General features: G+C 34.8%; 1 protein-coding gene across 1 annotated transcript in view; it reads right to left on the bottom strand.

Moving 5' to 3' along the window:
- Nucleotides 1-377: 377 nt before the first annotated feature.
- Nucleotides 378-18,316, bottom strand: part of TAFA5 (TAFA chemokine like family member 5) — a 590,988-nt gene continuing 573,049 nt past the window's right edge. Inside the window, exon 3 of the mRNA XM_053719182.1 lies at nt 378-574. Within this exon, the coding sequence (XP_053575157.1) occupies nt 378-574 (197 nt within the window). The remainder of the gene's footprint in view (nt 575-18,316) is intronic.

The following is an 18,316-nucleotide window of genomic DNA, read 5'->3' as shown; positions in this document are numbered from 1 at the left end:
CTGAATCATGATGGGAAATGTTTGGGTTTCATATCCCTTTGAGTATGTACAGTAGGATGCCCTTTAGGCTTGTGGAAAAGCAAAATTGTGAAAGGTTAATTAAAACAAAAGCAGGTAAAATACATTTTGATTCTACACTGCATTTTTTTAATTACACTCAATAAAACATTTTTAGTGGAGATTTAATTTTAAACTGGATGACCTTTTAACGTTATGATAAAAATAAAAGGTGATTTAATGAAAATCATTGTAATGCTCAGAAATCTTTTCAGGGTATCTTACAAAATAACCCACTTCTGGCATTTTGTTAGCTTGGAATGGTAACTGCCAACAATCTTTCAAATTATGTTAATTATTACATTTTTGTGTCAGTTTTATTATTTAGAATGAGCATGCAAAATATGCAATTTCTTGAGTTCATTTTCAATAGATCTGTAATTACACACCGTAGTTGTCTTTATTCGTCCACCTGGTTGCGTACAAGTCCAACCGGATCTATTGATTAACAAATCACAGCCTTCTCCTTCTAAACATGGAAGCATTTCACACCACTGTTTTGTTTTTATAATACGTGCTGTGGAGAAAAAAAAAGAAAAAGAAGAAACGTTAAGTATACGTAGATATATTTTAATACATTACATCTGAGGGTTGCATAAAATAAAGTCTCATCTTCTTCAATGTGAACAGGTGTCTACCATTTGCAATAACATAATGTTCTTTATTTTATGATACCATAATACCTCATAGCTAGGATATGTTCATCTAATTTTTCAATATTAATTTTAAATCTGCAATTATTTATTAAATCAAAATTGACAGAAAGAGGTAAGGCAGAAAGCTTGACATTTTCAATGAAAAACGGGTAATAGTTCCACAACCTTTTTGGTGATATTATTTTTAAATGGACAATATTCCTAGGTAACCAACTGATAGAAGCTCATTATATTCAAGGCAGTTACAGCAACATCCAGGAGTCAAATATAAAACAAAATCTGACAGAAAGGGATATGTCAAAGAGATGGGCATCATCAATGAAAAAAAAACTAATGGTTCTACAACCTGTCAGTGATCTTTATATTAAAGTGATAGTGAATCGTAGCATTTCTGAAACACTAGGATTTACAAGTGCAACAAATAAAGGGGACTTTCAGTCATAAAGTGTAACATACTTATTGCTGAAAGTTCCTTTATTCGTCTGCAGCGTTTGCCTTGCTGAGCACCTCAGGCAGTCCACAGCAGAACGCTATTTTATCACTGAGGGGATTTTAGCCAATAGCGTGCTAGCTATCTGGCATAATGCCAGCTGGACCACAAGGCTATTGGCTAAGAGGTGGAAGGTCACCTCACTGAAAAATAGCGTTCTCTCGTGCCTACCTGAGTAGCTCAGCGCGGCAAATACTACAGACAAAAAAAGCTATTTTATACTTCAAGACTAAAAGTCCCCTTTATATGTTCCACTGGTAAATCATAGTGTTTCAAAAATGCCAGGATTTAAAATCACTTAAAAGGATAAGTAGGCTAGTATTTATCTCTCTCTCACCCACAATAGGATAGAAAGTTGATTTGTGCAGCTGCGATTTCTTTACATTCTTCTACTTTTTTACAGCCAATACGTCAGTATTGAAATTAACAGTATAAATGCTGATTTCAATAGGAAGGAGCAGCTATTTCAAATCAAAAAAGGTAAAAGCGTTATTTGCAAACAATTTAATATACTCCAGCAGATAAAATAGTTAATTGGGAACATATTCAAGGGCAAATAATTTTACAGTGCATTGTCCCTTTAAATGAGAAACTATATAGTAACATGAATTTAAAACTAAGAATAAAATTAATCATTATGAATTTGAAGTTATCTTCTGGAATGTTATAGTATAATGTGATCTTTCTTTGTTGACATTCACATAATTAATGTAACTAAGGCTAATATTTATATTGTAAAAAAAAAATCTGCTAAAATGTAGAATGAAATATTTACTTATGATGGGTAATGTATGTGTTAAAATATGAAAATGTGCTAAATGTGGTTAATCACTTTGATGAAATAATAATTAATTCATAACTCTGCAATGGAAAAGCTGTTAGAATGAATGTTAAGGTTAAATCTGTAGTTGAAACCTAAGATAATATAGTTGGATTAATTTACAAGTCAGCTGTTAGAAAGATCATTTTGTAGTGTTAGATTTACAGGCATTGCTGTGCTTTTTTTATTTCAATTAGAAAATAATCACAATATCAATACAAACATGCCTACATTAAAGTTAAATAATGACAGTGGCACAATGTGTTCCAATTCTTGTTCTGAGATTTAATGAATCTAGGCTGTTATCTCTTAATGATCCCCAACTGAGTTATTTACTTGTATTTATTGCAAACCTATAATTTTATGTAGTTGTTACAGTTTAAATTGCTTTGCACCAATGAGAAGAGCTATTTCAACGCAACACAGAAAAGCCCTTCTTCTGTATTAATGTGTGGTTCAAGTCTTTAACTGTCTATATAAATACTGTATCACTATGTATAATTTTCACTTGTTGTGCACTCCTAATCCTGAACTTATCAATACAGAATATTGTGATGCATTATAAATACAAATGACTGCAATAGAAGCAGCTTAATATAATTAATTATGTATTAACATAAATGAGGTATTAAGCAACATAACACTACCTTTATAAACAGAAGGTAATACAAGAATAAATAAAAAAAATCTATCTATCTATCATTTATCTATCCACACATGCATAAGTGTGTGAGTGTGTATGTTTGTGTCTATGTATGTATAGATAGATTGATAGATGATAGACAGACAGATAGATACATACATAGATGATTTATAGATGATGATAGATAGATAGATAGATAGATAGATAGATAGATAGATAGATGATAGATCATTTATAGATTGATAGATAGATATAATATTTAAACATCCTGCAACATTATTATTTAATAAGTAAAGATAGATAAGATGTAAAAGGGGAAAAAAAACAAAAAAAAATATGTAATTTATTTATTATTAAATTTATTTATTTATTAAATAACCTAATTATTCAGCAAGTAAACAGAAATTAATTATTGCTAAGGTAAAACATTTATTGATTTTTTTATTTTTTTATTTTAAATAAACAAATATGCTTTATATAGCATATTTTATTTATTAATAGTTGTTTAGTTAGTTTTACTTGATCTCAAGTCTACAAATGATGTGATGGATAAATCACCAAATTTTAGCAGTTAGGTATATTTTTTAAGATATGTTCCATATTGCTCCTAAACCGTTTTACCATCTTGCATTCTACTTAAACTGGTGTTATCAAAATATGTATGTTTGGATTGCTTTGAACACCGCATTTGCTGATCATTCATTCATACAGTCACCAACTGCCACGGAATGAAGCATATTTTCTGACAGCAAAAAGTGAGATAAACCTTGTCCGACAGCTATAAATTTGAACAGCCTTATCCGTCTGGTAAGATATGAGTGATTAAAATACACACAAAAATCTCCTTCAAATCCGACTTGCAATATCTGAGCATGGAATTATAAAGAGATTGTATTTTATTGCTTTGAAGTCATTGACGGCTCATATTTTAGAGTTTAGGAACTGGCTGGCTCTGTTTTACTGATTTAAATTAAAAATATAATTCTTAGCAGTTTAAAAACATATTATATTTATTATCTCAATATGGAAAGGTAAAACAACACAAATGGAATGTTTGAGTCTACAATAAAAATTTAACTTACTATAACCTCTTTCATGCAATGAAATACATTCAGATATATACTTGAGAATTGGATGCATTTCAGTGCAAGATAAAAAAAAAACAATAATAAAAAAAATCAGTTCTGGAGGCTTAGCTCACAGAACCAATAAAGTGTTCTATGCTAAGAATTACTATTTATTAAAGGGACATAATACTCATATGCTAAATCACTTGAAAGTGATGCAGTATAACTGTAAAAAGCTGACAGGAAAATATCACCTGAGCATCTCTATGTAAAAAAGGAAGATATTTTACCTCAGCTCAGCAGAGTAAGTGCTGTGTAAAAAGTTATACTCAGCTGCTCCCAGCTGCAGGTACATTTTTTTTTTTTTTTAATGAAGAAATGAACAGCAGCCAATCAGCATCAACAGTGCTGAGGTCATGAGCTCTTTTACTGTGATCTCATGAGATTTCCCTTAACTCTCATGAGATTTCATAGTAAACTTCCTTTAAACTGAATAGGGAAATAACATGAGAGTGCACGAGGCTCAACCCCTTAGCTGTCCCGGGACAGACATATTGATATGCTGCTTAGAAGTCCTTTGCAATGAGATGTGGCTACTGATGAACTTATGAGGTAAAATATCTTTCTTTTTTACATAGAGATGTTCAGGTGATATTTTCTAGTCAGCATTTTACAGCTATGCTGCAGCACTTTCAAGTGTTTCAACATTTGAGTATTATGGCCCTTTAAGCATTATCTGAATATAATATCAGTTGCAGGTTCAATGAGGGTAGCTGTTTGTCACCATGATTTAGCTTTCTTACACAGTGCTGGAGACTGAAATGTAGAAATTATACATACCAATGTGAAACATAATATCTCAAATTTTTTGTTCCTAAAAATTGACCATGTTGGAAATATTTACAGTTAGGGGCATATTTACTATGTATACTATGAATTGCATCATGTCCACTGCACATCGATAAATGTAGTCAGCATACAATGTAAGCATTTATCATTGCATAAGCAGTTCACCAGAACTGCTTGTGCAATACCGCCCCCTGCAGATTTGTGGCCAATCGGCCGCTAGCAGGGGGTGTCAATCAACCCGATCGTACTCAATAGGGTTGATTTCTGTCCGCAGCCTCAGAGCAGGCAGACAAGTTATGGAGCAGCGGTCTTTAGACCATTTGGAGCTTGATAATTTGGCCCCTTAATGTGCAACAGAGAACTTGTTGCACAAAAAGTGTTCTATACAAATTACAAGCACAAAATTAAAAACTGCTAACTTTTCTGAATATATTCCTTTTTTACATGCCTCATGGTCTATGCAGAGCAAAGTAGGATTTAATTTACATATCTGAAAAAGATCCTTGACTATAAAGGAGCTGATGTTGTTGAGATGAAATAAAAACACAGCTCTTATGTTGATGAACAATTTCTGATATGAATATAATTTAGTTGGAATAATGCTCCACCTGACATTGCTATTGCAATAGTGGTGATGAATGCAATTTTTTATTATTATCAGGTATTTGTAGAGCGCTAACAGGTTCTGCAGCGCTATGAACATAGGTGGTATATAAAAAACTATTACAGGGATCAAATGGGTAGAGAGTCCTGCTGAGAGTTGCTCTGTTATAGTCGGCTCTTATGAAGGTGGACTACAGACAGCTGGGTTCATAGGCTTATATGCAAAGGGGTTTAAGGGGATAGCAGTGGAGATAGGAAGGCTAGTGTAGGTTGTATGCTTCCCTGAATAGTAAAGTCTTCAGGGAGCACGTGAAGATTTTAAAACTAGGGGAGAGTCTTGTGGAGCGAGGCAGAGAGTTCCATAAGTTGGGAGCCAGTCTGGAGAAATCTGATAAACGGGAATGTGAGGTGGTAACAAGAGAGGAGGAGAGTAGGAGATCATGAGCGAAGCAAAGGGGTCGGGAGGGAGAGTATCTGGAGACAAGGTCTGAGATGTAGGGGGGGAGCAATGCAATTGAGGGCTTTATGTGTCAGAGTGAGAATTTTGTGTTTAATCCTGGAGGCAAGAGGAAGCCAGTGAAGGGATTGGCAGAGAGGTGCTGCAGATGAAGAGTGACACATAAGGAAGATGAGCCTGGCAGAGGCATTCATTATGGATTGTAAAGGAGCTAGGCGGCAGCTAGGGAGACCAGAAAGGATGGAGTTGCAGTAGTCGAGGCGGGAAAGGATGAGAGAGTGGATTAAAATCTTAGTTGTGTCCTGTGTAAGGAAATGTCTGATTTTAGTGATGTTTTTAAGGTGGAAGTGGCAGACTTTAGCCAAGGACTGAATGTGAGGAGTGAAAGAAAGATCTGAGTCAAGTGTGACCCCAAGACATCGGGCATGTGAGGTTGGGGTAATTATGGAGTTATCAACAGTTATAGAGACATGGGGTGTGGAGATTTGGGAAGAAGGGGGGGGGGAAATAAGGAGCTCAGTTTTGGAGAGATTTAGCTTGAGGTAGTGAGAGGACATCCAAGATGAGATATGAGAGAGACAGTTAGTGACACGGGTTAGCAAGGAAAGAGATAGTTCTGGTGCAGAGAGGTAGATTTGGGTGTCGTCGGCATACAGATGATAGTGAAACCCATGGGACTTTATAAAGGAACCTATTGAGGATGTGTAGATTGATAAGAGAAGAGGACCAAGGACAGAGCCTTGCAGTACCCCAACAGAAAGAGGTAATGGGGCAGAGGATGCCCCAGAGAAGGCTACACTAAAGGTATGGTTAGAAAGATAAGAAGAGATCCAAGAGAGCGCTGTGTCGCAGATCCCAAAGGATTGGAGAGTATGGAGCAAAAGAAAGTGGTCAACAGTATCAAAGGCTGCAGAAAGATCAAGGAGGATAAGTAGAGAGAAGTGGCCTTTGGATTTTGCTGTAAGTAGGTAGTTGGTAACCTTAACAATTGCTGTCTCTGTTGAGTGATGGTGGTGAAATCCAGATTGCAGTGGATCAAAGAGGGAGTTTAATGTAAGGAAATGGGATAGACGTGCATATATTAGCTTTTCAAGAATCTTTGAGGCAAGAGGGAGTAGGGAAATAGGATGGTAGTTGGACGGGGAGATTGGATCGAGAGAAGGTTTTTTGAGGATAGCTGTGACTAATGCATGTTTAAGAGATGTGGGAACTATACTAGTGCTGAGGGAGAGGTTGAAGATGTGTGTGAGTATAGGGGTAAGGGTAGAAGAGAGGGTGGGGAGTAGTTGTGAGGCGATGGGGTCGAGGGGACAGGAAGTGAGGTGAGAGAATAGTATAAGAGCAGAAACTTCTTCTTCTGTAACAGGGGCAAAATAGCAAAATTTTGGCTTATGTGGGTTTTGGATGATTGTGAGCTTTTGAGGGGGTGGGAGACCGGTAGTATGTTGAGAGTTGATTTTATTTCTGATGGAGTCGATTTTATTGTTGAAGTAGCTGGCAAAATCTTGAGCTGAGAGAAAAGTTGTGGTGGGAGGTGGGGGTGGGCGGAGAAGAGCATTGAATGTGGAGAACATATGTTTTGGGCTTGAAGAAAGAGTAGAGATAAGAGTAGAGAAGTAATGCTGCTTATATTGATTAAGGGCAGAATAGTAAGAATTCAAGATGAACTTATAGTGAAGAAAATCAGCAGAACTCTGAGATTTCCTCCAGTGTCACTCAGCAGTTCGGGAACATCTACATAGGTACCGTGTCAGAGGAGTATACCAGGGCTGAGGATGAGTGTATGTTTTCCGAGCTATAGTAGGTGGGGCCAGATTATCAAGGACCGATGTAAGGGTGGAGTTATAGTGGCAGATAGATTTATAAGGACAGGAAAAAGAGGGGACGGAAGAGAGAAGAGTGTTGCTGATCTAGTGACTTGATACTTCTGTGAAGTTTAGTCTGAGGGTTACAAGAGTTGTAGGGAGGGAGGCGATGTTACAAGTGAAAAGGTGGTGATCAGAAAGAGGAAAAGGTGAGTTTGTGAAGTTTGAGATAGTGCATCGATAGCTGAAAATCAGATCAAGGGAGTGACCATCTTTGTGAGTGGGAGAGTCAGTCCATAGTGACAGGCCGAAAGAGGAAGTGAGTTGCAGAAGTTGTTTTGCAGCAGAGGCAGTGGGATTATCAACAGGGAGGTTGAAGACACCGAGAATGAGGGAAGGCATATCTGAAGAAAGGAAGTAGGGTAGCAAGGTGGCAAAGTGATCTAGAAATAGAGTTGCAGAGCCAGGGTGGCGGTATATAACTGCAACGCGTAAAGAGAGGGGGGAGAGAATAAGCAAATCATGTGTGTTTCGAGTGAAGAAAATGTGAGGGAAGAGAAGGGCTGTATTTGTTGAAACGTGCAACGAGAGGAAACGAGAATAGCAACACCACCTCCTTGTCTATTGTCAAACCTAGGAGTGTGGCTGAAGTGGAGACCCCCATGTGACAGTGCAGCAGAGGAAGCAGTGTCTGAAGGAGAGAGCCAGGTTTCTTTGAGAGCCAAAATATTAAGAGAGTGGGAGATAAAGAGGTCATGGATAGCAGTGAGTTTGTTGCAAACAGAGCGATAGTTCCAAATTGCGCAAGTGAAGGGGGTGGTGGCTCTAGATGCAAGAGGAATGAGATTAAGGTTAACAGAGTTTTGTTTTTGAAGTCTATTGAAGGGTACACATGGGTGTGCAGGGCAAGGAAGTTGTGGGGGAACCAGGATTAGGGGAGATGTCGCCAGCAGCTAGTATGAGCAAGAGGGAGAGTGACATGAGATGAGATGCAGATTTGTAGTAGTGAGTTTTTGTGATGAGTTGCAAGGGGAGAGAGAGTCTTTAGGAATGTGTGGAGTTCATGAATACAAAAGTAAGGTGAGGTTAAGAGAGAAGGGCTAATGAGCAGTGCAGGTGGTGAGGGGTAAGGAGCAATTGAGTAAAGTAGTTTGTTAAACAGACAAAAGGTGGCAAAAAAGGAATATGAAGATATTAAGCATTTTAACAAAATAGTCAGACAGTGTATAAACTCAGTATAAAAACAGAACTTGCCTTATCCCTTGTTTCCCATTACACACTGTGTTTGACACTAACTCTAATGCCATAATTTATCGTACAGTGCTTAGACTTGGTTCCCAGAAAGAGAACCTGTCTGCATGCCTTTGCAGCCTCAGGCACAACACTGACTTGCAGAATTTAAGTTTGCACAAAAAAATTGTTTAGGCAACTCCATCCTCATCCCAAACAGATAAGTTTGGGCTGTCTGACATCTGCAACCTTTGACTTTGCGAACACGTTAACAAGCAGCAGCCCTGAAGCTGCTTGCACAGATTAATAAATAGAGTCCTATCCAATAACCATAGTTCTCTACCTGAACTACAACCTATTCCTAAGCTTAGCATGCCATGCCAAAAATAATGTTGTCAATACAATTTTATTGAAACAATAGAGATTCTGGCAATACTGTATCAGCAAATTCATCCATCCAACATTCTGACAGCAACCTTTACCTTTCTGATATCCCTCTAGCTCAAATGTAGATGAGCACTTGAAACTAAAAAAAAACATATTTTTTTCTACCTAAAAATGAATTAATTTTCAACATTTTCAACCCCAAACTGCTTATGTTAGTGTACTTTATATAGTGCATTAAATATTTAGTCACATCTTTGTCTGTTTGAAATAATTTGTCATTGCAGAGTTTGTATTATTTTTTGTTTGTAGTTTTCCCATTCTATAGTTATATAAACAATACCATTGTCATATAAGCTTTATATTTGCTCACATGCTGAAAAACCACTGTCTGTTTTTAATTATTTTTAGTGTATAATAAAAGTTAGAAAGAAAAACATGAATTTTACATTACAAAATAACAACAACCTGGAATACAGTGCAGAAAATTGCTTCCATTTATTCATGTGTACCGAATACAGACTTTTACAGCTTGTTCAAGCTGTTGCAGTGTCCTACTGCGCTGAACATAGTTTCCACAAAAGGAATCTTGCTATGCACATGCAAATGAGCAGATGAAGTGGGTACTCTTAGGCTTCTAAATCCTTTGTAGGGACCTCCTAACGACCATATTCTGTTGCAATACGCAGCTTGTAGAATTTGGCCAGAAAATAAATTTCAAAGGCAATCATATTCCCTACAAAGACTCCTTTTGCCTTTGGGCATAATCATGATAGCTTTATTTTTTATGTCTTTAAATCCGTAAAAAGTACAAACTTTTAGTAATTGTGTTCACCCATGTTAATTATGCATGTGACAACTTTCAATAAATGTATTTATGTTATTGTAACATATTTAGGTACATTTGACATTTGACTGTTATGATCATATTAAAAAAAAAACATGATTTTGTTTTTCCAAATCAACTAAACAATATTTGTATTCGGTTATATTTATAAAGCGTTAACTTTTTGAAAAACACATTATAACCGTCATTAGTTATATGATATAAATAGAGCACAGCTTTAGTATACAATTACAGAAGGAGTAGATCAGAAATGATGAAAGCTTTTTAGATAAGTGCTTTTATGTCTTTTATATCACAAAATTATTTTACTGGTTTATTCAATTATATAGCAATAACAGCAATCCAATGACATTAACTAATTAAAGACCAGGGATAGTTTGCACTTTAAAAGGACAGGAACCTCAAAAGATTAATTCCTGATTTGGATAGACCATACAATTTTAAACAACTTTCAAATTTACTATTGTTATCAAATATGCTTAATTCTCTTGTTATATTTGCTGAATGAACAACATTGCACTAGTGGCAGTTAGCTGAACACATCTAGTTAGCCAATCACAAGAGACAAATGTATGTAGGCACCAATCACCAGCTATCTCCCACTAGTGTGGGATACGTGCATATTTATTTTCATCAATGGATACCAAGAAAACAAAGCACATTTGTATATAGAAATAATTTTAAAAGTGTCTTAAACTTGTATGCTCTATCTGATTCTTGCAAGTTTAATTTTGAGTTTCCTAGGGTTAGACTTAGATTTAGGGGTTAATAACTTTAGTGGCGGCAACGTTGGGGGCGGCAGATTAGGGGTTAATAAATGTAGGTAGGTGTCGGCGATGTTAGGGACGGCAGATTAGGGGTTAATAATATTTAACTAATGTTTGCGAGGCAGGAGTGCGGCGGTTTAGGGGTTAATATATTTATTATAGTGGCGACGATGTCTGGTTCGGCAGATTAGGGGTTAAAAAAATGTTTTTTAGTGTTTGTGATGCTGGAGGGCCTCGGTTTAGGGGTTTATAGGTAGTTTATGGGTGTTAGTGTAGAGTTTTATGCTACGATGTTGTAGTGTAAAACTCTTAACTACTGACTTTAGAATGCGTTACCAGTCTTGACAGGAGAGGGTCTACCGCTCACTTTTTGGCAGACTCGTAATACCGGCGCTATGCAAGTCCCATTGAAAAAAGAGGATACACAATTTACGTAAGTGGATTTGCGGTATTTCCAAGCCTAGCCAAAAAAGTGAGCATGAGCCTGTACCTTGAAGACTCGTAATACCAGCGGGCATTAAAAAGCAGCGATAGGACGGGCTAAAGCTGCTTTTTAAGCCTAACGCAAAACTCGTAATCTAGCCGTGAATTTTTTTGCCCATGCAAATGTCTAGTGCCAATATTTGTCTGAAAATATTGACGTTGATTTTATCTTTTCAATTAAATTAAATGTAAGACTTTAATGTAGACTTACTACTCCTCAAAGTATATTAGACTTATGTCCCATAAAATGTTTAATTGTTGAAAATATAGCAACTTTGTTATATACATCAATGATTTATCTTTCTTGCTTCTGCTATAAAATACCCAACAGTAGAGACTACATGTGCCATTGTGAAGATACATGCAACTACCTGCTGTATTCTTGTATATAATTTGAAGAATGGACTTTAGAGACAGCTTCTAACACATTGGGCAAGATTACAAGTAGATCGCTAATTAACTCTCCAGAGCGTTGGGTTAGAAGTAAGCTTTTTGCGCTTGTCAGGTTGCGCTAGTATTACGAGTTGAAAGTAAACTGTCGAACCTATAATATTGCGTGCACGTTCATGTATTCCCCAAACAAGTCAATGGAGAAAAAAAAGTGGGGGGAAAAAATATGTAGATTTCACCTTCCAATGTTCTTCACATAGCAGAATATTGTTCTATTTATTCATAAATACAAATTTCTACATATATCTGATGGTATTTCTGTAAAAAAATATGTATCTATATCTATCTATCTACCTGTATATATATAGTTATAGTAGATATGTACAAATATATAGGAATATTCATTTATAAATGCTTATAACATATTCCACTATGTACAGAACATTTGAATGTCAAATGCTTCCAGTAAATACATAGTTAAAACCTGTATTAAAATGAATATTGCTTAAATATGATTTTAAATATTTTCATCAACTTGACTGCAAAAGGCTCCAATGCACATATATACAGTATGTATTTATGTGTTTATATATGTATATGTCTATAAATACATATATAAACATATAAATACACACATATATATATATATATATATATATATATATACATATATATATATATATATACATACATACATACATACATACATATATACACCTTTAGACATGCATATGTATATATCTCAATGTTTAAAGGGACATTTCCATCCAAAATTTAAATGTGCATAGATGAATTACATCTTTGAATAGAAACATATTTGCAGTATGCATGTATTAGCTAAAATGCTTCTGGTAAAAGTTATCACTGTTTAAATGTTTACATTTTTCTCTGCATGTGCATGTGAAGAATAACTAGATATTGTCAGTGCACCATCATTTTAAATACTGTAGCTGATCAGAGTGCCAGAGGGGCTTGTATCATGTCAGCAATCTACAAAATGAGTAATTACCAGGTGGTACAAGCGACTTAGGCTCTCTGACCAAGTTCTGTGTTTAAAATGCGGATGCACGGTGCATATTTAAATACACTTTTGAAAAGGCGATAGCTTTTATTAGAAGCATTTTTGCTAACACATGTTTATTACAAAAATGCTTCTATTCAAAACTGAAATGCATTCATGTGGATTTAAATTTTGACTGGAATGTCCCTTTAAGTCCTTTGCCTGCCTTTTTTTTACCTAATACCTGAGATCTCATATCTTTGAGCCTCTAAAACTTTTGTGTGCAATTTCTTTTAAATAATTGTTATTAGATAGTGTTATTATGAGTGTAAGTGTACTTTTTAATGTATTTTTGACACTTTTTTATTTCACAAAACAGTTAACCAGAGCACTGAAGAAGTTGCGCTAATCATTCTAGCATAAATCGCAAATCTGCTCAAGCGATCACGTTTACTTTCATCTTTCGTAAAACCAGAGGTAAGCCCGATGAGCGCAAACCCCTGAGATAAACCCCTTATAGCTTGCGCACAAACCTTTGCGCTCCACTTGTAATTTGTCCCTTTATATTTCTAAGATCTATATTCTTATTGTGCTTTGTACAAATGATATTTTAACAATATTGGATTTTGACAGGTTAAATCAGTCTGCTATTTTAGCCTTCTTAAAGAATTTCTAGGCTGATATAGTATTTTTGTGTAGCAAACCAATAAAGCCTATTTTGAGAGACAAAACGTGAGTAAACGCAATCTAGTAAAGACGGATGTTTGACGGGCATTCAAAGGGAAAATGCTAGGTGCAGGAAATATGTCACTTTATTTAAAAAAGATATATGCCAATACTGTGTTCAAGGATAAATAATCATAAACATAAATAAACACATTTTACATGGGTCAACGTGTGGTTTAAAGGGATGTTATGGCTTTTTATGGTACACTTTCCAAATTTGGTTTGTTCTCTTGGTATTTTTTTAAAATCTAAACCTAGATAGGCTCAAAATGATTTCTAAACCGTTGAAGGCTACCTCTTATCTCAGTGCATTTTGACAGTTTTTCACAGTTAGACACTGCTATTTCATGTGTGTGATATAGATGACAATGTGCTCACTCCTGTGGAGTTATTTATGAGTCAGCACTGATTGGCTAAAATGAATGTCTGTCAGAAGAACTGAGATAAGGGGGCAGTCTGCTGAGGCTTAGATACAAGGTAATCACAAAGGTAAAAGGTGTATTAATATAACACTGTTGCTTATGCAAAAATGGGGAATGGGTAATATTATCTATTTTATAAACAATACAACATTAAAAGTAGACTGTCCTTTTAAGCAAGGTTTTGAAAAAGATCTGCACAAAACTACATTTTTAAAAGTTATTAAATCCAGAAGCAAAGTCTTATTGTTTTCATTATTCTAAGCACAGTGCTTCATTTCCCTATATACAAAACACATATAGAGACGGTTTATGAGCCTTTTTGTGGAAAAGGTGGAAAATAAGTAAATGCTATGATACTCAGCTAAAATAAATGATCAATATGCATTCAATCATTCCTTAAGCTTGATTAGACATTCACACCATATTTGAAGGGATCTTGAACATTTTTTTTACGTTATTGTGAAGCATGTGCACAATTAGTAAGTTTAGTCAGCTAATCTTCACTATATATTGCCCCCTCTTAAAACCATGCCTGTGTGTTAATAAAACAAATAAAATCTTGTCACAGGGTTGCTATCAACTCATAACCTGAAGTTTTTTTTACTGCCCTTTAACATTGAGTTTAAAAGGACATCACCGTCAAAATGAAATGTATTTGATTCTGATAGAGTGTATGATTCCTTTGTATCCTTTATTGAAACTTAGGTCCTTCCCATGAGCACAAATCTAGAAAGGCTCAGAGGTAAGCATGTAACTTGTGAACTATATGGATAGCACTGCAATTATATAGTGCATAAGGCACGTGCATGCTCATCAGCATATCTAGATACAGAAGGAAGAAAGCTACATTTCCAGAAAGGATGCAGGGAAAGAATTTAATAATATAAGTAATTTGATATTTTCTATATTTTATATATCTGACTCAAAGTTTATTTTCTTTCATTATTCAGATGGAACATTCATAGTTTGAACTGCTTTCTTATTTACTTCAATTATCAATTTTGCTTAATTATCTTGGTATCACTAATTACGGGAGCAGCAATGCACTTCTGGGAGTTAGCTGAACACATTGGTAAGCCAATGACAAGAGGCATATATATATATATATATATATATGTTACGAATATGTAGCCACTAATTAGCAGCTAGCTCACAGCTCCTGAGGTTACCTAAGTATAATTTTCAACAAAGGATACCAAGAAAATTAAGCAAATTAGATAATAGAAGTAAATTGGAAAGTTGTTAAAAATTGTTTGCTCTATTTGATTAATTAAAGAAAAAAAATGGGTTTCATATCCCTTTAATTTTAGTTTCCATATTCATTGAATATTTATTTCATTTTTAATTTGTTTGTCTTATAACATTTTTCAATATGTATTCCAAATAAATGCGATGCAACCAATAATATAACGTACTACAACAGTTTTTTTTAAAGGTGGGTGAGGATTATGATGTTTTATTCCTAGGTGCTTCTAATATTCCCCACCATCCTGAAATGCCCTTATTCATCAAAACTGACCACTTGTCCACTATAGTTCTGCTTTTCCATATTTCACCTGAAATACGATGTCACCACGGGCAATGGTGCGGTTCATAACTGTACTTATTGTAAATTTTCTAAATGTCCTTTCAGCCTTTTAAATTATCTATAATCTAATAATCTTGATATATTACATTCACACACAATGCCAAGTGCTATATAAATCAATTGTGACATATCACTAGTGGCTCTATTGATACAAAATTTATCTCCCTTTTTGACAGATGACCTCGTCACTGAGAGCGCTCCAGTCCACTGCTTGTGTCTGCAGAGGTCACCCCTACTGCACTAATATAAATGCCGTTTAATATAAAAATATATCAGACAGTAAGATAACACATTAAGCTACTAATGATGAGCAAAAGTCCTATGCACTACCGCTTTGCTGGTTGTATAAAGCTTTTCAAAGCAGTATGATACTTACTGCATAAGTAGGAGCAACATGCAAGGAGTGCAGGAAAGTCACTTAGCCCGATTTCTATTAACAATTGTGACAGCTATATGGCTAATTTAGAAAACATATTCAATTTCTAGTTTGTAAGCCTGTGAACCCATAGAGATTTTCTTAATACATACTCTGTTCTCAGCTGGCTAGCAGGGGGTCTTTTTTGTGTCATGAAAAACATGATCCAAAGTGCTACAACCTGCCGAGAATTCATGTACTCTTCACTGTTCTTTTTTAAAATATGCACTGCAGGGAGCATGAATCCAGTTATGGATCAAACTTTAGACAAGTTTAGCACTGAAATTAAACTACTAAACAGTTTATATGCGCATAACTATATACGTTTTGCTCATTAACAAGAAAACAATCACAAAAACTAGTGTAAAATAAGCTTTTTATGGTACCTAAAATCAACACAGAGATGGCTAATGTGTGTGGTTATTCTGCACAGTAATTAAATGGTGCAGGAGTCAAGAAAGGGCATCATAAGAGTCAATCTTTGATGTACAGTTATCCAAAAATGCAGTCAAACAGCAGTTTAAAAATGTTCTTATTGATGTTAGAGCACAAAAATACATGTCTATATTTATTATGACTCTGAATAATCTAAAGAAGAAGTTCACATTGTTTTAAAAGTTTGATTGGATGTTTATATCTAAAGACAAAGAGACCCCCAAAAACGTAATATTGAAAGACAAGCTTTAATGCTCTATAAAACAACTAAAGTAGATGACAGGCAACATATATGTTACATGATTATGCCATGTTACCGGTATTAATATTATATCCAATGTTTTTAATTCAACTGGTTATTAGGACCAGTTCTTGTTCCAGTAGCGAATTCATTCTTTTTTGTTACATTATGTTGCCTCATCTATATCCCTGAGTTTCAAAATTCATACTGCTCGAAAATATTAGAGACGTTCTATAATTTAAGATGGAAAAAGTAAACTATTGTTTTTGTAAATTATGAATGCTGAATATGCTTTTACTAAAATCAGCAACTAGAATATTAAACTAATGATAAATAAATGAAAGCCCTAAACAAGGCAGTGGGAGGAAAATAAGGTTATCATAAATAATTGAGTTTTGATAAACACACAGTTTAATAAGATTAAATTCTATAATATTGATTGACAGTAACAAGAAACAAGCCGTTTATACAAATATATTTGTATAGCCACAAATACACATTCCTTTGGAACATACAGATTTTGACATAAAAATAGACTTTTATACAACTTTCAAAATTCACATCTGCTCAGCAGCTAATCTTCACAGATCTAATAGATTTTCATTACTTCATTTTCATCAGGACAATTACTAATACTAAAAATTAAATAGCTATTTCATTTACTTTATATTGCCATCTTCATGGTGCAGTAATAATGGCAAATATATGTTTCTATTATATAATTGTACATTTTACATATTAATATTCATTCTGAAAATTATACACCTGCTTATGTTTGCTGCATATCATTCTATATGATTCTTTTGGTCAACTCTGTAAATAAAAATCCATCTGTTAAAATGTTGATAAAGCAATAATGAGTGTGTCTTGCTGTTAGAAAGTCAACACTAATAAGTCTGTTTATAGTGGTCTGTTTAAAAGTCAAATAATTTAAATGATATGATCTTCTTCTATCAACCTTATACTCCCAACTGGAAATTGCAGGATGATCATTGGTTGGCGGACGTGGTCTGCACACTCTCCCTCCCATAGGTCACTCTTTCAGTGTAAATGTCCCGGTTTCCAGGGTCTAAACAAGCTTGAGCCTAGACATGCCAAGCCATGCCCATGACTCACAGATGAATTTGCCCTTCCAGTCACTGCTCAACCTCCCAAACACTCTTGGGTAATTACCCATAAATCTCCATTACCTCCCTTTCCCAGAAAGCCTCTTGGAAATATTTTGCAGTTTATAACCTGTAATACTAATAAAATAATTTAAAACTGCAGGTCTCAAATATTATTAGATACATTTGTAAAGGGAAAACCTAATAAAATAATAATAATAATAATAGAATGCAAACACTACCAAGTAATTGCTGCAGATATTCTAGCAATGAAGTGCATGCATTAAAGAAACAGTCTAGTCAAAACTAAACTTTCATGATTCAGATAGGGCATGCAATTTTAAACAACTTTCTAACTCACTTTAATCATCACATTTGCTTTGTTCTATTGTTATTCTTAGTTGAAAGCTAAACCTCATATGCTAATTTTAAGCCCTTGAAGGCCGCCCCTTATCTCAATGCATTTGACAGTTGTTCACAGCTAGAGGGTATTAGTTGATGTGTGCCATATAGATAACATTGTGCTCATGCATGTGGAGTTACTTATGAGAGGGCACTGATTGGCTAAAATGCAAGTCTGTCAAAAGAACTGAAATAAGGGGGCATTTTGCAGAGGCTTGGATACAAGGTAATTGTAATTAAAGAGGTGAAAATGTATTAATATAACTGTGTTGGTTATGCAAAATTGGGGAATTGGTAATAAAGGGATTATCTATCTTTTTAAACAAAAAAATTCTGTAGTAGATTGTCCCTTTAAATGAAAATAAAATAATAGTTTATTAAAAACACAATATTAATATATCATTTCAAATTAACGCAAAATAGCAGGAAATAA

The sequence above is a fragment of the Bombina bombina genome, chromosome 6 (assembly GCF_027579735.1).
Source record: "Bombina bombina isolate aBomBom1 chromosome 6, aBomBom1.pri, whole genome shotgun sequence".
NCBI lineage: Eukaryota > Metazoa > Chordata > Amphibia > Anura > Bombinatoridae > Bombina > Bombina bombina.
Note: the sequence above shows the minus strand (reverse complement) of the source record. Positions and strands in the feature narration are given on the sequence as shown.